We start from the raw sequence: 20,595 nt of genomic DNA, 5'->3' as shown, positions 1-20,595 counted from the left end.
AAAAAGAAACTCCACCCGATAGCATTCACCCCTCGTCCCCCCCAACCCCCTCAGCCTTAGGCAGCCACCCATCTTTTTGTCTCTAGAGATTTGCCTCATCTGGCCATTTCACATAAGTGGAATCATGCAATATGTAGCCGTTTGTGTCTGACGTCTTTCACTTAACATAATGTGCTCAAGGTTCACCCATGCTGTAGCATGTATCAGTACTTCACTCCTTTTGTGGCTGCATAATATTCCTCTCCCAAGGCAGACTGGGGACATCCAAGTTGTCTCCCAGTTGAAATGAAACCTTTGTGCCAATGTGAGTCAAGTCCCACTTGTTGTTGTCAAGGTTGTTACCTACAGCCTTTGGGGCTGGTCCATCAAGGTAGCCAACCAGAACCCTGACTTCTGTGCCAGGTTTTCTATCCCTGTCCTCAGAGGAGTCACACGCCCAAACAGATGTGGGAGAAGGAGAAGCCATTCCAACCATCACTGTGGCCATGGCAATGTAGCAAAACGTGACAGCAACTGGACACTCAGCCTCAGGGCTGTATGTGTGCTCTATACATATCAGGAAGATCATTGCAGCTATTAAAAATGGAGCCTCGAAGAGTTAAAACTATGTTAAAAATAGTTATGATACAGAAAAGGAAAAAATCAGCATTAAAAAGCCCGGAGTAAGACAACTTTGTGAAGGTCTAATTTCAGTAATAAATAAAATAACGTATACCAAGCCCGATCCCTGACTATACTCAGTGACCCCAGTTTTGTAAGTGAAGTCCATGTTGCATAGCAAAGAGAAGGCACCAAATGTAAACCGTGGTCATCTCGGGGAAGTCAGAGTTGCTTGTTTTTTACTCCATTTTCTGCTTTGCAGTGACAAGACTTCCTGTTCTCCCATCTCTCTCAGCATATTCTATTGAAACTATTTTTTTAACCTTCCTTATCATTCTGTTCTTATGACCTTTCTTTATCATCGTGGGCCACCCAGCAGGGTTTTCCCTGGCTGTAATGAGTTTCCTATATTCACTCAGAGATCACCTCACAGTGAACATGAGTTTCATTGCTTTCACCACCCACTCAAAGCCACAGAGGATAGAACATCGATGTAGGCTACCACGCACATTTAGAGACAGTGTCTACCTTAAAGGAGCCCGATTTTGAATGGGCCCCAAGACGGATCTAAACATCTGAAAAGTCTCTGTCCCTGAGGGAGGGACTGCTCGCTCCCTGGTATCCCCAGTGCCTAAGAGTGACACGCAGGCAGTAAATGCTCAGTCCCTACTTGCTAGAGGAATAAATGAACCCAAACATAACTATAGGGATCACATAGGAAAGGTGTGCTTGCTGTAATGTGCTGATAGCATCAGTTGGTGGAATTTCGTAATTCTGTGGGGCTTCTACAGCTATTTCTACTTTTTTTTTTTTTAAGTACCTTCCCTCTTTTGTCATTTGCACGCGTGGTTTTTCATGGTTGTAATAACCTTCCTGTATATTGTGGTATTCTGCTATTTTTACTTCCCATTTTATCCAACGTTTTTCCTTTGTGTCTATAATTTATGGGTTTTAATGACTGTTTAATGTTCTACTGAGTTGTGTCATTTATGAAACTGTTGCCCTCATTCTGAGTTTTCAGCCTTCACTAATGTGTCCTTGATACATTATCTACCTGTGTATTTGCTTGCCTATTTTTTTGTTTATTTTTACTACTCAAACCCAAGGAGAAGATTGAAGTTGTGAATTCGCAGGCACCCTGGTCTGGGAGTTTGAGGCTCCGTGGATTGAATATGTGTCCGACAGTGCTGTGCTGGGGTAAAAGCAGAGAGGGGGATGGCCAGTCCACAGGCCTCCTCCTGCGATTGGCCCCGTGAGAAATAAGTGAGGAGAAAATGGAAAGAAGGCAGGTCTGAACTACTCTCAAGAGGAGCCGCTGACAGAGCTAGGTTCTGCTTGCATATGGAAACGTAAAGATGAAGCCATCAAAGGTGACGGAAGGGCATTCTCAGGATGCATGCCTTGGAGAAGGACTCTTGGCATGTCTTTTAAAGAAGGAATATCCAGAGTTGTTGTTGCTGGGAAAGGGTCAGATGCTGAGTTAGGTTTTAAGTGTGTTGGGCTTAGTGGCACGCGATTGGAAAAGTGTCTGGTAGCTGGAGAGCGGGAGTAAGCAGTCCAGGGGAAAGGAAGCTTCGGGGCTGTTGGTGCAGGCTGAGCGGTGGAGCCCTGGGTGGAAGTGAGGTTTCCAGGAGAGCTTTGAGGGCAAGGGGGGAGGGAGGAGAGCTCCGCTGAGGGGGGCGTGTGGGAGGACCAGGGTCCTATGGAGGGAGGTGGGGGGGGGTGGGCAAGAGGGTGGAGGGAGGGGGACTCCCAGGGCCTTGCTCATCACCCCTGACCCTCAGGGAGAAGAGAATGGATGAGGAGGGGCTGGGTGTCCATTCCTTTGTTCTCCAGCATTGCAGACAAGCCTTTGAGATGAACATGTACAAGAACCCACATTACGGGCATCTTGCTGTTTTCTGGGCTAACAGAGCAGCAGGGGCTGTGGATACCATGAGGCTTTACGCTCAGGTGTGTTGTGTGATTTTTCCAGGATTTTTTTAGGATAAATAGAACGTACCCACACTCCCTAATGTCCTGCCTTATGGACAGCACCAGGCTTCCCTGAATGGCACTTGCCCCTTTTCCATCCCTAGCCCACTGAGTGAAATAGGGTTTATGACTGATGGGTGAAGGCTGCTCTGCCAAAGATTATTTTTTTCTCCAGATTTTTGGGTGGTGGCTTAAAGATTCATTTCTTTGAAGGAAAGACATTTAAGTCTTCAAACTCCCTCGGCAGGGGTCCAAGAGAGAGGCTGAAGGCCATAGTTATTGAGTCTCCTGCGCGTGTGGGAGCTTATTCTCCAAAAGATTAGAACCCTGGCAGCTCTGAGGCCCTGGCACCCACCTCAACTCCGATGTTGGATTCAGCTTTTGCCACTTGCCAGTGCCCTGGGAGTACGTGATGTTAGTTCATCTCTCTCTGTCTCATTCGTTCACCCACTAAAACGGATGCTGGCTTGTGTGTTGGAAGACTCGAAAGGTCACATTTAAACGTAAAAGTGCTTACTGAATCCGGAGTTTACCACCCAGCTCTCAAAACGGGTGGCTGCTGCCATCACGGTGGTTCGCTCGCCCTCCCCCTCTGGACACACCTGAACGGCCAGTGGGGTATGTGGGGTCCGGGGCACCTTCAGGGACAGGGCACGGGACCATTTAGTCAAGGTCAGTGGACTTGATGTTGGCAGCGTTTTAGACTTTTGGGTAGGAGGTGAGCGGTGAGAACTGGATGCGAGCCCGGCTGGGTGGAGCTGTGGGAATCCCCGCCCTCGCTGGGAACCGCTGGGGGCTTTTCTGGCCGTGAGACGTGCATTGCGTGGCCTGGGCCATGGCCCCAGTTCTGCTGGAGTGGGACGGGGGAGGGGTGCGCACGTGTGTGTGTGCACGTGTGTGTGTGCACGTGTGTGCGTGCGTGCATGTGTGTGTGTGTGCGCGCGCGCGCGCACACGGGGTGAGGGTGGGGGTGGGGGTGGCGGGAGTGGGGGCTCTTGCGGCTGGCCGAGGAGCCGCCTCCGCGTCCTGACCTGCTTCTCGAGTGCTGGCGGCTTTGCAGGCAGCTGCTGCTCCTTGCGCCAGGCCTCAGATGTGGTCGGTGCGATTTCCTCCCGCTGGCCCCCGGCCGCGCCACCGGCTGCTGGAGACCGGGGCTCCCTCCCGCAGCTCCCAGGCTTCCCCCACCCCCACCCTTCCTGCCACGGCCGCCTCAGGGGAGGGCCGCGCTGCTGGGGGCGGGGGTTCGCGTGGTCGGAGTTGGAGGGCTTCGGAGCTCAGCAAGTTACAGAGCACTTTTCATGGGGGGTGGGGATGTTTTCAGGCTCAGTGCCCCCCTCGACCAGACGCTCATCTTGTAGAATATTTCTTCTTTCCGCACATGTGTGCTTGTGTGTTGTAACACACACAGCTCTCTAGCAACAGAAATAGCAAGAAAGAAAAGTCACCCAGGCATTCCTCTCCCCGAAGGCCCCTTCCAGTGCTTGTTCGAGGCAGGCAGAGTTTGTGCAGTGTCAGGTGGGGTGGAGGTACCTCTGTTCTTCAGCTGCCCCACCCCCGAATAAAAATGAAAGGCCTGCTGTACCTTCTGTAGGCTGTGAACAACAAACGGCTCGTGCTCTGCCGCCCAGATGAGGACTGCTAACTGCCACACATTTCCCCTCTGCGCTGCGTGTGCATTGTTAATGGCATGGAAGTCTTAAAGTGGGCAACATTTTGAATCCTGTTTCTTTTTTTCCACTTCAAATAGTGTAAACACTTCCCCTGTCATAAAAACCCACAGCATCAGGGCAGGAATATTCTCGAGTTTCCTTTTCTTATTGAAGACATTTCCCTGTTTTTAATATGTCCTTATTCTATATCATTTTAAGCAGTTCTACATTTCCTGATGAAATATTATACATTGTAATTTTTCTGATGTGTAATTTGAAACATATACCCGGCATGCCTCATTTTATGGTGCTCTGCTTTACTGAGCTTCACAGATGTTGCTTTTTATTTTATTTTTTTGTTAATCCTCACCCGAGGATATTTTTCCCATTGATTTTTAGAAAGAGTGGAAGGGAGGGAGGAAGGGAGAAACATCTGTATGAGAAAGATACATCAATTGGGTTGCCTCCAGCCTGCCCCCTGACCAGGGCCCTGGATGGAACCTGCAACCCAGGTACATGCCCTTGACAACCTTCCACCCTCCGGTGCACAGGCCAACACTCTAACCATTGAACACACTGGCCACCACCCCCCCCGCTTTTTTTTTTTTTTTTTTTTTTTTTTTTTTTTTTTACAAATTGAAGACAAGATCCTCCACCAAAAAGATTATGACACACTTTATTGCGGTGGTTTGGAACCAAACCTGCAGTCTCCCTGAGGTATGCCTGCATGTCAAACAGATGAAAAGTAATAATAAACACATGTGAATTCCCTACCCAAGTTAAGAACTAGAATGTTGCCAACCTAACTGAAATGAGGGTATTTTCCCCAACCTGTGCCCCCTTCTCACCTCCAGAGATAACCACTACCTTGACTTTTGTGTTTATCATTCCCTTGCTTTTAAGAAATGAGAAAAATCTCAAACAGGTTTTAAAAGTTTTAATTTCATGCTTTATATTTATACTAGAGGCCTGGTGCATGAAATTTGTGCACCGGGGGGTGGGGGGTGTCCCTCAGCCCAGCCTGCACCCTCTCCAATCTGGGACCCCTCAAGGGATGTCGGACTCCCCATTTAGACCCAATCCTGGTGGGATCGGGCCTAAACAGGCAGTTGGACATCCCTCTCACAATCCAGGACTGCTGGCTCCCAACTGCTCGCCTGCCTGCCTTCCTGATTGCCCCTAACCACTTCTGCCTGCCAGCCTGATCACCCCCTAACCACTCCCCTGCCAGCCTGATTGATGCCTAACTGCGCCCCTGCCAGCCTGTTTGCCCCCAACTGCCCTCCCTTGCAGGCCTGGTCCCTTCCAACTGCCCTCCCCTGCCAGCCTGGTCACCCCTAACTGCCCTCCCCTGCAGGCTTGATCACCCCCAACTGCCTTCCCTAGCAGGCCTGGTTCCTCCCAACTGCCCTCCCCTGCTGGCCTGATTGCCCACAACTGCCCTCCCTTGCAGGCCTGGTCCCCCCAACTGCCCTCCCCTGCTGGCCATCTTGTGTCCACATGGGGGCAGGATCTTTGACCACATGGGGCAGCCATCTTGTGTGTTTGGAGTGATGGTCAATCTGCATATTACTCTTTTATTAGATAGGATAGAGGCCTGGTGCACGGGTGGGGGCCAGCTGGTTTGCCCTGAAGGGTGTCCCGGATCAGGGCGGGGGTTCCCTTGGGGCGTGGGGTAGCCTGGGCGAGGGGCCTGTGGTGATTTGCAGGCCGGCCACGCCCCCTGGCGACCCAAGCAGAGGCCCTGGTATCTAGGATTTATTTATCTTCTACAATTGAAACTTTGTAGCCTGGAGCGGAGCCAAGCCTTCTGCTCCCTCCGTGGCGGCAGCCATTTCTGTTGGGATTTATTTATCTTCTATAATTGAAACTTTGTAGCCTTAAGCAGAGGCCTGGGCCGGCCAGGGTGTGTGGAAAGCTTGGCTTCCTCCATCGCTGGGGAAACCCAAGCCTCCCTCTTGCTCTCTCCATGGCCGCAGCCATCTTGGTTGGGGTTAATTTGTATACTCGCTCCTGATTGGCTAGTGGGCATGGCTTGTGGGTGTAGCGAAGTGATGTTAATTTGCATATTACTCTTTCATTAGATAGGGTGATACATTTAATTTTTTTTGTTTGAGCTTTTCAGAATGGGCAGATTATAATCTTTTGGAACTTTTTTAAAAAATATTTTTTTTATTGATTTCATGGAGGGAGTGAGAGAGAGAGAAACATCAATAATGAGAGAGAATCATCGATTGGTTGCCTCCTGCACCAGCCTCCAGTTGGGAATTGAGCCCACAACTCTGGCATGGGCCCTGACTGGGAATCGAACCATGATCTCCTTATTCATAGGTTGACACTCAACCATTTAGCCACACTGGCCTGGGCAAAGCTTGCTTTTTTTTTTTTTTTGCAACTTGTGTGTAGTTTCTGCCATTCATTCATATTCCTGTGGTTCATGCATTCGCACTGCTGTGAAATATTTCATTGTCCTTTCTGTGGTTGGTGGACACTTCGAATATTTCTACAATTTGGTTGTCATGGGTCATGCTGCTGTGAGCATTGTGCACACATCTCCCGATGATGTGTGCAGTTTCTCTAGGAGTGGAATTGTGGAACCGTGGGATACATGAATGTTCAACATTAGAAGGTAACACCACAGACCTTTCTGGAATGGTTGCTCTGTTATGCCCTCTGCCAGTGGTGTGTTAGAAAAAGTTTCTGCTAAACACCACTAGCACTGGGTGGTAAACTGAAATGCCCTTTTATGGTGCTTACTCTGTAGCTGGTAAGTGTTGTTAGTGTTCTTCACATATTGATTTGTTTAATTTTCATGAAAACCCTGTGAGGTTAGGTACTATTATTAATCCCCAATTTACAGATGAGGAAATAAAGCACAGAAAGGTTAACTGTTAACCACAAATTTACTGATGAAGCAATGAGGCACAGAGAGGGTAAGTCACTTGCCCAAAGTCACAGAGATAGTAAGCAGTGGGGGCAAGATGTGAACTAAACTTCTTACTCTTAAATTCTATATACTGGATATAAAATAGAACTTCACAGTGGCTTTATTTTGTATTTCGCTGATTACTAATGAAGTGAGTATTCTTTTCAGATATTTGTTTCCCATTCTCTTTTCATGAACTATAATGAAATATTTAAAAACGATTCCCCTATTGTAGGGTGCTTAGGTTACCTGTAATTCTTTACTATTAATGCTTCTGGGAAAATCTTTGGCACATGTAACTATTTTATTTTTTCTGTTTCTTACATATTTTTGTTTACATTTCCTGAAGTGAGACTAAGAGTAGTACTTGGTGGTTAAAAATGGCTGTGCTCTTCTGGATTGCTGTGTGATCTTGGGAAAGTTACTTAACCTCTCTGTGTTGTGTCCTCATCAATAGAGATAAGTCTCTACCTTGTAGGAGTTTGTGATGATCAGAGGAGACAAATGAGTGTGCAGTGATTAGCATGATATTCAATGGAGACTTTTCCTAGTCCCCCCTCCTCTTTCCCTGCCTTCCCTGAAACCATATTAATTACTGTTGGGTCAGAGGGCATGAAGAGTCGCAGTCCTGTGCTTCTGCCTGCTATGGTGACCTCAGGGAATCTGGCCTTGGTCCAGCTTTTTCCTGAGCATCACCCTCGCTATTGGGTGAGATCTGCTCTGTTTGTTCATTTTGTAGTAGGAAAATGTCCTACTGATATGTACATAGTAACCACAGGAACTAGTATCTCCCCTCACTTCACACAAGAATACTCTCTGCCCGCACATGACAGTCTCGAGAAGTTAGATATGACCCCCCGAGGTTGGCTGACTGCAGAGAGGGTTTGGATGTGGAGAGTGCAGACACAGAACCGGCTGGACAGTGTACACACACACACACACACTCTCGCTTGCACAACACAGGCCAGTGTGCACATCCTCTTAGAGGTTCCCCTAAAAGTCTCTTTCCTCACTCAGTGTTTTCATCAGTAAACCCCAGATCCTCTGAGGAACTGAATAATTGATCAAATCTAGACAGACTGTGCCATGAATACAAGCCATGTGCTGTTAGAAGAGTGGGGCTGTCCATTTGGGGGAGGAGAAGAAGGAATGGGATTTGCATGGAGGTGGGCATTGACCCTCTAGGACTGGGGGAAAGCCCAGTTCCTTGGCCAGTGGCTGGCGGAATGGAAGAGCTGAGCCCGTGGTGCTGGCGGCTGGGAAAGCACTGGGTGGGGTTTATTGGGCAGCTGGGTGGGGAGCAGCCATCGCTATCTTGGTCCCCTGAGAATTCACTCTTGGAGATTCCACTGTAGGGGATGTGCCCAGACCAGCCTGCTTCTTGGCCGCTGGGAGGTTGACTGCAGACTTGTTCATTATGGATGAAAATACCTTCTAGGACCTGTTCCTCCTACAGTGGTGTCTAACTGCTGGGGGCCAGCAGAACAGCCCTGGGGACTCTGCCCCTCTCACTTCCCCTTTCCTGGTGGCCCCAGGAAGGTTTGGTCCATGAGGACTTTGATCTCAAGATAGTAGTCTCGATCTTCGCACATCCCTTCCCTTTCTCTTTCATAGAGGAGTGCTGATCTAATTTTGATGTACTGCTCCTCAGAGTTGGAAAAGACTTGGAAAACGGGGTGGTGTTTCTGTACCTCTCTCTCCTTGTGTTATGGACTAAAAGAGGTGTCTAGGGAGTGGCGTTCCACACTTCTCCAGCCTTGACGGGCATCCGGGGGCCTTTGGAGTCCCTCTGGTGGGGAGGGCAGGCCGCTGTTGTTGAGTGCCTGTGGATGTCTGGGGGCCAGCTGTGGGACTTTAGGAGCATAAGAAAGGAGTTGGCTGTAGAGCAGGTGGGGCCTTGGGAGTCCTGACCAGGCAGGGTACAGGGACAGATTCCAACAGAGGTTCCTGGACCCCCAGGGAAACCTGGGGCTGAGGTTGGTGATGCTGTGTGCACCTGTCAATCCGTCTTGAATAGGCTGAGGGTCGGGTCTCTGGGGTCTGAAGAGAGCATTTACTCTGCTCGTCTTCCAGTTACAAATCCCTTCTGTCCCCAGATGAGGGAAGCGCACCCTCATCCTGGGCAAGACCAACCCTGGGATGGGCCAGAGCCCCCCGGGGATCCTGTGGACAGGAAGAGACCTAGGAAGGCTGGTGTGCAGGGCTCAGGGAGGGCAGGGCAGGGTTTTGTAAGACGGGCCAGCGCTGACACCTTGGTTTGGTCGGCCTCTCTGCGGATGGGGGGCGGGCTGTTCCAAGATCAGTTGTCAGGTTCCTGAGTCCCTTGTGGCAAAGGCATTCCTGATGGCATTGGCCGGTTCAGACTTCTGTGCCTGCACCGTGCCAGAGGAGGGCCGCTAACTCCGCCCAGAGCTCTGTGGCTGTCCTCGCCGAGTGCGGTGGTGCAGAGGCTGTACCAGCCAGGGGCGGGAGGAAGAAGCAGCGGTTCTTTCTGAACGCACACTGAGCCCTCTGTGAGCTTCTGAAGGTGTGATGGAAGCCTCGTCCCTTAGGCGCTCCAGTGTTACGGGAGGGGTGCTGGCTGCAGGCTCGGGCTCAGACCCTGTGGTGGACAGCACTGGTCAAGGGGGCTTTGTCAGCAGGGGGTTGATTCTGTTCCTTGCCTCACCCTCTACATTTATTCATTTGTCTGCAGACTACACTTCATCCCTGGCTCTCTGCTGTTGCCTTAATCCAGGCCCTTATCACTGACCTGGCGAGTGGCGTTCCTCGCCCAAATGGCCTTCAGGCCACCACCCTTCAACTCTGCAGTCCTTGCTCTGCTGGGACACTTGCGTGCCCCTCCTGAAATGTAAATCACTCTATTGTATTCACACTGTGAGCCACACACCTGCTCTCCCCACAGTTGATGCTTTCTATATGCCCAACAGCTTGCCCTTCCCTGCCAACAGTTTACCCTTCCCCAGGCTGCCAGGCCTGAGGATTCCGTGCCTTTGCAACGCTCGGACCCCCACCTGGAATTCCTCCTCCTTCCCCTCCTCCAGAGCACCTGCCCATCTTTTGAGCCTCATCGTGAAGGTTACTTCGAGGTGAAACCTTTCTTGACACACATGTTCACCCGCCCAGAGAGAAGTGACACTCCTCCCCCCGTGCCCCTCCCCCCGACCATGACCCTTGTAGAGACTGTTTTTACTACACTGATATGCTTTAGGGGTGTGTGTTTGTTTATAGGGCTGTTCCTTGCCTTTCACCTTATAAACTTCTTAATGTTCCTAAAATAATCAGTCTGGTCTATTGTTCGGTAAGAAGCCACCCCAAGCAGTAGTGGCAAAAAACAGCAGTCATTGTGCTATGCTCTCAGAGTCTGTAGATCCAGAATCAGAAAGGAGACAGCGGGGGCAGCTGGTCTGTGTTCCTTGATGTTTAAGGCATCAGCTGGGAAGGCTCCAAAGCTAGTGGTAACGCACAGGCTGGACTGGAATCCTCACAGGGCTTCTTCGCTCACACGTTTGACAGGTGATGCCAGCTGCTGGCTGGGCCCCCAGCTGGGATTGTCAGCCGGGCACCTACACGCGGCCTTTCCCTGCGGCCTGGGTTTCCTCACAGCCCGGTGGCTGGGCTCCAAGAATAAGAGTCCCAGAGCCTAGGCAGAAGCTGTCTGGTCTTGTGTGGTCCAGCTGTAAAAGCCGTGCAGTGTCACTGGCACCATTGTCGCAAGCCCACCTGGATTCCAGCTGAGGGAGGGATGCATGTGGGATGGAGGGATTGTAGTGGCCATCTTTGTCACACACGCTAAGCACTGGGTGCATGCAAATGGCAGTTTTAAAAAGTGAGGGCTGAGGAGGGAAGAGTTGTGAAATTGGTGGCTGGGGGTGTGGAGGGAGGGTGAGATATGATCAACAATAGATTGTAGGAGAAAAGACTCTGTGTGTGTGTATGTGTGTGTGTGTAGACACACACACACATATTTATGGTGGGGGAAGGGGCTTGGGTATGTAGAGTTGCTTAAAGGAGCCACTGTCAGTTTGGAAAATTTAAAAATGTGCATACAAAAAATAAATAAATAAAAATGTGCATACACACCAAGGCCCAAATTAGGAGAACAGGAACAGAAAGGGCGGAGAAGGGATAGAGAGGCATCCATGTGTAGAGTTGTTTGGGTCTGGTGCCTGGCTGTGTTGGAAGAGCCTGGATGATGTTTGGGTTGGGGACATTGGTGAGTGCAAGGACACTGGCAGAAGTAGGAGGACTGGAGCAGGAGCTGTTGGAGGTGGGGAGCGGGGGTTCAGTTCCATTGTAGACGAGCTGCCTCCTGCTCCAGGGGTTGGAGTTCATGGAGGTCAACTGAGAGGTTCAGACAAAGGGCAGATAGTGAGGCACATCCCCAGAGCGGTGGTTGCTGAACCCAGGGGGCGTGGCAATTGAGGTAGAAACGGTGGAGGGGTATAAGACTTGGGGCCTGTCTGAGCTGGGAATCTGGAAGGGCCTACGCTGGTCCCACCCTCTTCCTCCAGCACTCTCCCACCTCCCAGTCCACAATCACCATCACCACGCAACTATTTATTTTGATAGAACTTTAAAGCTTTAAAAAAGGTGCAAGAAGAGTATGGGGGACTCCCACAGACCCACATTTTTTACATTTTGCCTTACTGGCTTTATCATTTTCTCTGTGCGTGTCTATTTTTACACTAGAGGCCCGGTGCACAAAATTCATGCACCGGGGGATGTGTCCCTCAGCCCAGCCTGCACCCTCTCCAATCTGGGACCCCTCGAGGGATGTCCAACTGCCCGTTTAGGCCTGATCCTGGTAGGACATCCCTCTCACAATCCAGGACTGCTGGCTCCCAACTGCTCGCCTGCCTGCCTTCCTGATTGCCCCTAACTGCTTCTGCCTGCCAGCCTGATCACCCCCTAACCCAGCCGTGGGCAAACTACGGCCCACGGGCCGGATCCAGCCCGTTCAGCTGTTCTATCCGGCCCACGGAGCCGAAAGAGCGGAGGGTTCTCTTGCTCTCCCCTCCGCTCCTTTACTTTGAATTTATATTAGTTCACACAAACACTCCATCCATGCTTTTGTTCCGGCCCTCCGGTCCAGTTTAAGAACCCATTGTGGCCCTCGAGTCAAAAAGTTTGCCCACCCCTGCCCTAACCACTCCCCTGCCAGCCTGATTGATGCCTAACTGCTCCCCTGCCAGCCTGTTTGCCCCTAACTGCCCTCCCCTGCAGGCCTGGTCACTCCTAACTGCCCTCCCCTGCAGGCCTGGGTCCCCCCCAACTGCCCTCCCCTGCAGGCCTGGTCCCCCCAACTGCTCTCCCCTGCAGGCCTGGGTCCCCCCAACTGCCCTTCCCTGCAGGTTCGGTCGCCCCTAACTTCCCTTCTCTGCCGGCCTGGTCACCCCTAACTGCCCTCCCCTGCAGGCCTGGTCCCTCCCAACTGCCCTCCCCTGCTGGCCTGATTGCCCACAACTGCCCTCCCTTGCAGGCCTGGTCCCTCCCAACTGCTCTCCCCTGCAGGCCTGGGTCCCCCCCAACTGCCCTTCCCTGCAGGTTCGATCGCCCCCAACTTCCCTTCTCTACCGGCCTGGTCACCCCTAACTGCCCTCCCCTGCAGGCTTGATCACCCCTAACTGCCCTCCCTTGCAGGCATGGTCCCTCCCAACTGCCCTCCCCTGCTGGCCTGATTACCCACAACTGCCCTCCCTTGCAGGCCTGGTCCCTCCCAACTGCCCTCCCCTGCTGGCCATCTTGTCACAGCCATCTTTTGTCCACATGGGGGCAGGATCTTTGACCACATAGGGGCAGCCATCTTGTGTGTTGGAGTGATGGTCAATTTGCATATTACTCTTTTATTAGATAGGATAGAGGCCTGGTGCACGGGTGGGGGCCAGCTGGTTTGCCCTGAAAGGTGTCCCGGATCAGGGTGGGGGTTCCCTTGGGGCATGGGCCAGCCTGGACGAGGGGCCTGTGGTGGTTTGCAGGCCGGCCACTCCCCCCAGCAACCCAAGCAGAGGCCCTGGTATCTAGGATTTATTTATCTTCTACAATTGAAACTTTGTAGCCTGGAGCGGAGCCAAGCCTCCTGCTCTCTCCATCTCTGTGGCCGCAGTCATTTTTGTTGGGATTTATTTATCTTCTATAATTGAAACTTTGTAGCCTTGAGTGGAGGCCTAGGCCGGCCAGGGTGCGCGGAAAGCTTGGTTTCCTCCATTATAGGAGAAACCCAAGCCTCCTGCTCGCTCTGTGGCCGCAGCCATCTTGGTTGGGTTAATTTGCATACTCACTCCTGATTGGCTGGTTGGCATGGCTTGTGGGTGTAGCTGAGGTCTGGTCAATTTGTATATTACTCTTTTATTATATAGGATATGGATATACGGCCATGCATGGCATGGCATTTCGGTTAACGATGGGCCGCATATGCGAATGTGGTATACCATATAGCCTAGGTGTGTAGTAGGCTACACCATCTAGGTTTGTGCAAGTGCACGCTATAATGTTTGCACAATGATAATATCACCTACTGAGACATTTCTCAGAGCATATCCCCATCATTAAATGGCAGCTGACTGTATTCTTTTGTGAACCATTGGAGATTAAGCTGGAGATACTATGAAACTTTACTCATAAATACTTCAGTGTGAGTGTCCTAAGGACAAAGGCCATGGTGTGATGATCCCAGTCAAGAAAACGGAGGTGGACACAGTATGTCTTCTTCGTATCCAAATTCAAATTTCATCAATTGCCCCAATGACGTACTTTACAGCTATTTCCCCCCAGTCCGAGGTCTAACCCATGCACATGCATATTGCTGTCCTGTCTCCTTAGTCTCATGGAAGCTGGGAGAGATGTCTGTCTTTGCAATTTTTGAAGAGAACAGTCCAGGTGCTTTCTGGCATGCCCTCTGTTTGAGATGATCTCATGTTTCCTTGTGATTAGGCTTGGGTGATAGGTTTTAGCTGGAGTTCTGCGTGCCTGGTGTTCTATCCTTCTCCGTAGAGCATATCAAAAGGCACGTGCTGCTTGCCCGATATTTGTGATGATAACTTGGCAAAGGTGGCGTCTCTCAGATTTCCTACTCAGGAATCTTACCTGGGGCTGTTCTCACTCAGTGCCCTGAAAGTTGGAGTCAAATACTTTCCTTTTTCCCACCGGTTGGCACCTTCCCCTGATGGCAAGTTTCCTCCGGGATCACCAGCAAGTGTGAGGAGTGTATCAGTGGGCTCTGCTGGCCAGGAAACTGGAATTTAGAATTTTCTAAAAGTTACTATTGTAATGAAGTAACTTCTGAGGACAGTGTTTTGAGACCATGTATATATCCTGTGCCTCATCAAGCTTTCACCTGCTAATTGCAGCATCCACTGGCGGCTTGCTAAATCCATCATTCCTCCTATTATATATTTTTCAATATATATTTTAATTGGCATTCTACTATAAGGAAGAGCTTTCCTCTCTGGAGGGATGAATCTTGCAAACTCAATTCTGCATCTCTGTATTAGCTTTTCACTTGCTGGACTGGGCCCCCTGGACTTGCCCCCTCCCCCCTGCTGTGTGCTTTGGTGGACATCAGCTTCCTGGGCTTGGAGTGGGGCCTGGATCTTCCTCCAAGCAGTAATGGGCTCGTCATCCACAGGACTGGCTCAGTATGGGGCAAAACGCATGCCGGCTCAGGTCACCGGTGTTTCCCTCGGGCCTGGGCCTGGGCTTAAGGAAGCACCGTCATGGGTAAAGGAAAGAACTGTGGGTTCCTTCCCACTGAGAAGCCATGGCTGAACCCCTGTCCTGGCTAAGTGTGTTCATCTAGTCAAATATGTCACGCATGTTTTACACATACAGCACATTGTTAACTGCTGTGCTCCGGTAGCTTTCTTTCTCTTCTGACAAAAAAAATAAATAAAACCAACATGGTCCTGGTGTCACCTTGGGCATTGGGAGTTACAGGCCTTTCTGTGTGTCCTCAGTGACGAGGCTTAGTTTCAGGGGAGCCTCGTCAGTGTGATGGGTCTGAGGTTCCAAAACGTCTGAGCAACATTCAGAATTCCGTGCCAGGAGCTCTTAAAGATCTGCCTTCTCTTTTCACGGGTGCAGCTAGCTGGGAAAGGAGACGTGGGGCGATGAGCCGGGGTTCAGGGTATATCAGGGACAGAGAGTTTGCCAGAAAAGCAGGGTTAAGGTGTGTGCATCTGAGTGGTGGGAAGCAGAATAAGCTGTTCCAATTTTATGGCTCATCTTTTTCCTTTTCTTCCTCTCTCTCTCTCCAGACAGGCTCAGAGCTCAGCCCAGTTGATGGACCTGCTCCAGGTCAGATGGACTCAGGGCCAGTGTACCATGGGGACTCCGGGCAGCTAAGCGCCTCAGGGGCGCCGGTCAATGGTGCTAGAGAACCCGCTGGACCCAGCCTGCTGGGGGCTGGGGGTCCTTGGCGAGTAGACCAGAAGCCCGACTGGGACGCTACCCCAGGCCCAGCTCACACTGCTCGCCTGGAAGATGCTCACGACCTGGTGGCCTTTTCGGCTGTGGCCGAAGCCGTGTCCTCTTATGGGGCCCTTAGCACCCGGCTCTATGAAACCTTCAACCGTGAGATGAATCGCGAGGCTGGGAACAACAGCAGGGGACCCCGGTCAGGGCCCGAGAGCTGCTCTGCTGGCAGCGAAGACCTCGACACGCTGCAGACAGCCCTGGCCCTCGCGCGGCATGGCATGAAACCACCCAACTGCAACTGCGATGGCCCGGAATGCCCTGACTACCTCGAATGGCTGGAGGGGAAGATCAAGTCTGTGGTCGTGGAGGGAGGGGAGGACCGGCCCAGGCTCCCAGGGACTCTGCCCCCTAGTGAGGCCAGCCTCCCAGCACCCAGCACCAGGCCACTCCTCAGCTCTGAGGTCCCCCAGATACCTCCCCCAGAGGGCCTGCCTCTGTCCCAGAATGCCCTGAGTATCGCCAAGGAAAAAAACATCAGCCTGCAGACGGCCATCGCCATCGAAGCCCTTACCCAGCTCTCCTCCGCCCTCCCCCAGCCTTCTCACTCCGCCTCCCAGGCCTCCTGCCCCCTTCCTGAAGCCTTGTCCCCTCCTGCCGCCCCTTTCAGATCTCCCCAGTCCTACCTCCGGGCCCCCTCGTGGCCTGCGGTCCCCCCTGAAGAGCCCCCACCCTTTGTTCCTGAGAGCCCTGCCTTCCCTCCAGCAACTCCTAGAACAGAGTTTCCCGAAGCCTGGGGCACCGACACCCCACCAGCAACTCCCCGGAGCTCTTGGCCCATGCCTCGCCCAAGCCCTGACCCCATGGCTGAGCTGGAGCAGTTGTTGGGCAGTGCCAGTGATTATATCCAGTCAGTATTCAAACGGCCCGAGGCCCTGCCCACCAAGCCCAAAGTCAAGGTTGAGGCTCCCTCCTCCTCGCCAGCCCCATCCCCAGTTCTCCAAAGGGACGCTCCCACACCATCCCCAGAGCCGAGCGCCCACCAGAAGGCCCAGGCCGCCCTGCAGCAGCACCTCCACCATAAGCGCAGTCTCTTCCTGGACCAGGCCCAGAATGCCTCCTTCCCCGCTCCCTCGGAGCCTCCTGCTCCCAGCTGGTGGGCACCGTCCAGCTCACCTGTCCCTCGGCTTCTGGACAGACCACCCAAGGAGAAGAAGAAGAAGCCCCTGACATCAGCTGGAGGTCCCCTGGGAACTGAGAAAGCCACTCCTGGGAGTAAGCCCAGTGTCCGGAAGCCCATTCAGATCAAGAAGTCCAGGCCCCGGGAAGCGCAGCCTCTCTTCCCGCCTCTGCGGCAAATTGTCCTAGAAGGGCTGAGGCCCCCGGCCACCACCGAGGATGCGCAGGCACATCCACCTGCCCCCGCCCCTCCCTCACAGGGCTCTGCTGTCCCCCTGCCCCCAGAACCTTCTCTTGCGCTATTTGCACCTAGTCCCTCCGGGGACAGCCTGCTGCCCCCTACTCAGGAAATGAGGTCCCCCAGCCCCATGGCAACCCTGCAGACAGGCTCTGCTGGCCTTCTTCCCCCCACCGATGACAAGCTGGAAGAGCTCATCCGGCAATTTGAAGCTGAATTTGGGGATAGCTTTGGGCTTCCTGGCCCCCCGAATGTGCCCGTTCAGGACCCTGAGAACCACCCAACATGTCTCCCAGCCCCTGAGAGCCCTTTGGCTACCCGCTCCCCCAAGCAAATCAAGATCGAGTCTTCAGGAGCTGTGACCGTGCTCTCAACCACCTGCTTCCATTCAGAGGAGGGAGGCCAGGAGGCCACACCCACCAAGGCCGAGAACCCACTCACACCCACCCTCAGTGGTTTCCTGGAGTCGCCTCTTAAGTACCTGGACACACCTACCAAGAGTCTGCTGGACACACCTGCCAAGAGGGCCCAGGCCGAGTTCCCCACCTGCGACTGTGTCGGTAATTCCTCCTGGGTGTCGGGAGGGGCAGAGGGTTGTGGCCCAGGCGTGGGCTCCGGGGGCTCCGAAGTCTTTCATCTGGCGAACACTTCCTGTGTGCCAGCCACCCCGCTGGGGTCTGAGGACACAGAAATGTACTCACAGGCCAGTGGAAAAGATATCAAAGGAGGCTAATGCTGATGCTTTGTGGTTCATGGCATGTCCATGTCCGTAGAGGTAGGCACAGATGCTTTGTCACGCAGATTGAGGTCAAGGCACCATGGAGGCCTTCCTGTGGGAGGTGGTGCTTATTCTGGAGCCTGAGCTTGGTGCCTGTGAGGGGGTGGGGCTTATTGGAACGGTTCTTGCTCTGGGAGGAGCAAAAAGGGAAGGGCGTGTGTGTGGGATAAACAAAATGCAGCTTGAGAGGCAGGCAGGGGCCAGATCTTGCAGGGTCCAGTGAGCCAAGGTTGGGCGTTGGACTTGATTGCATAGGTACTGGTGAGCGTCGGAGGGTTTTAAAGCAAGTAATGACCTTCTGCTTCTGCAAGACTATTCTGGCCTGGGCTGGAGAGGAAGGATTGGTGCGGGGACCTGTAAGGAAGGTGTCTTGAGCCAGGCAGGAAATCACAAGAGTCTGGAGTGAAAGAGTAAATGGGTTGGAGGGCCTCTGAGGAGGAGGGAATGTGGGGATGAGGGCAACCCAGGCCTCCACCTGGGTGGTGCTCACTGAGAACACAGGTTTGGAGGCGAGGCGATGAGTTCTGTTTGGATGAGCTGAGTTTGAAGGGGCTGAGAAACGGTTGGGGTGTCGTTAGCGTCCAGGTGGTGGCTGAAGCTGTGTGTGTGAGAGCACTGAGGGCTTGGTTTGTGTCTTGCCTTCCAGCATACAAGCAGTCCCGGGCCTGTGAGGACTGCTCCTGTGGACTTCTGCTGTCGGGGGCGGGTGGGGGCGGTCGGGGGAGGGGGGTGCTGGGGTCACTGATACACTGGCTCCAGGTCCGCTTTAGCCTCCAGTTCTCTGGTATTTGTGGCGTGATCCCTAGACGATAATGTGTGTTTCGGATGATGACCAAAAACCACGTTGATGCTGATGAGGAGCATGTTGAGTTCTTGTCAATGAGGAGGAGGTGGGCTGCCCTGCCCGTCCAGCCTCCCCAGACTCCTGGGGTGCGGGGCAGAAGGATCAGTGACAAGGACTCACTTGGGGAGCAAGGGAGAGTGGTCCCAGGGCTTCTGGGAGCGAACAGATGTGCAGGGCCCTGCCAGACGCCCACAGACGTGCCCCAGATTGTGGTTCCCACTGAGGGCTAAGCCTGGATCTGACTAATGAGGATGTGACTTTGAGGGCCCCTTGTTCCCCAGCGTTTGGGAGAGGCTTGTTCTGATCACAGGACGTGGGCTCCCTTTGCCCTTGCCGTGTGTGTATGTACCTGTCCCCGCTGCTGGGGTCTAGGTGTTCCTCCCCCTCCAGGCTAGGAAGTATCCTTACCCAGCACGTAGACACAGTTGGTCCTTAATAGATGTTGTAATTGTTGGATTCAATTATATGGCCATTGTGTTTGACCAAACTAGCTTTTTTAAAATGTGAATTCTAATTCCATCCCTTCTTCATGTATGAAATGAAAGTGATGAGAGTAGCCCCTTTCCAGGGCTGCTGTGAGGTGTAAATTAGTTAGCACGTGAAGCACTGAGGACCATGTCTGGCGCGAGGCACGCGCTTTGCAAGCGTTCGCTGTCATTGAGCCTGTGGAATGCAATAAGGCAAGAAAAAGAAGTAAAAGCATACGTATTCTAAAGGAATTATGCATGATGCATCAGTCCATATTGATTATCTAGCTCTGTGCTAGCTGCTAATAGGAATAAAAATCAAGAGAAATAGTTCACCGCTGAAGGATTTGTGGTTTGTTTGAAGAAACAGTGAAATATTCCGTTTCCTGTTCAGCAGGTGTCCGCCAGGGACCTGTGCTGTCCTGTGGCAGCGGCTGAACCGTGAGAGTCTCGGAAGCACCAGGCGGGGTATCGTTATGGAGGGTGATGTTTTATTTAACAAATTCTCGTTCAGAGTTGGGTCTTGCAAAATGCAGTGAACACAGATGGGGAGAGACAAGAAGGGGAGCCCCAGGCTGAGGAATGCATGAGCACAGTCTTAGGGCAGCAAGGAGCAAGCTATGGGATGTGAGACCAGTGGCACTGGGGCGGACCTGACCCCTCAGCGTTCTGCATTCCTTGGACCAGATGCCCACCCCCACCCCGCGGCAGCTTTGAAGCTAGTGAGCAAAAGTGTAGGCTGTCAGCACCAGAGAAACCCCAGAGTTGGCAACACTGACAGCTGCTGCCTTGGCAGATGAGAAGGACAGGGGCATTGGGAGGAGATAAAGGGGGCGGAGATTCGAACCGCCAATCATTTATTGCTGCAGGCGTGTCTAATGCTACACCGAATTGGAACCAAGTCTACCAGCTGTGTTGTCAGATGTTAAATTATGGAAAAGTGTTCAGTGAAAACAACAGGCACAAATAGTATATACATGATCATCTCACCTAGGTTTAAAAAAAATAGAGAATAGCAATAATAATGAAAGCTTGCTGTGTACCAGGCATGGTGGCAAGTACCAAACAGTCACCATCTCATTCAGTGCTCATAACATGTACTAGTATATGAGGAGGGGCCGGTTCGTACTGTAGTTCCATCTCAGTGACGAGAGTAAGATTAGATGGGGTGATTTACCCAGGCCGGAAAGCTAGCAAATGATGAAAGTGAGATTTGAACCCAGGCAGTTGGCCTCTGACCCCGTGTCATACAGTGACTGAAACGGTTTAGTTGAGAAATGAGTCCTAACTCAAACAGTGGCATGAGGAATGAAGAGGGCCAGAGAAGAAGGGACCCACTTGGAGACGGTTTCTGGAGGTGCTGAGGCTCGTGTTAGGGAAAGCCATCCTGTTTTCCAGAAATGACAGGACCCCCGTGTCTGGACAGGGCCTTCCATCAGCCGGTATTGGCAGAATTGTCTCTGTGAACTCGGGCTGAGGACAAGGGTTAGGAATAAAGCTGCTCACGCTGGGAGTCATGTCAGGTGGG

At 52.3% G+C, this 20,595-nt stretch overlaps 1 protein-coding gene across 1 annotated transcript in view; it reads left to right on the top strand.

Moving 5' to 3' along the window:
- Positions 1-20,595, top strand: part of TET3 (tet methylcytosine dioxygenase 3) — an 82,629-nt gene that overhangs the window by 18,341 nt on the left and 43,693 nt on the right. The window contains exon 2 of the mRNA XM_080685682.1: positions 15,405-17,538. Coding sequence (XP_080541808.1) covers positions 15,450-17,538 — 2,089 coding nt within the window. The 5' untranslated portion in view covers positions 15,405-15,449. The remainder of the gene's footprint in view (positions 1-15,404; positions 17,539-20,595) is intronic.

The sequence above is a fragment of the Plecotus auritus genome, assembly GCF_963455305.1.
Source record: "Plecotus auritus genome assembly, chromosome: 8".
Lineage (NCBI taxonomy): Eukaryota > Metazoa > Chordata > Mammalia > Chiroptera > Vespertilionidae > Plecotus > Plecotus auritus.
Note: the sequence above shows the minus strand (reverse complement) of the source record. Positions and strands in the feature narration are given on the sequence as shown.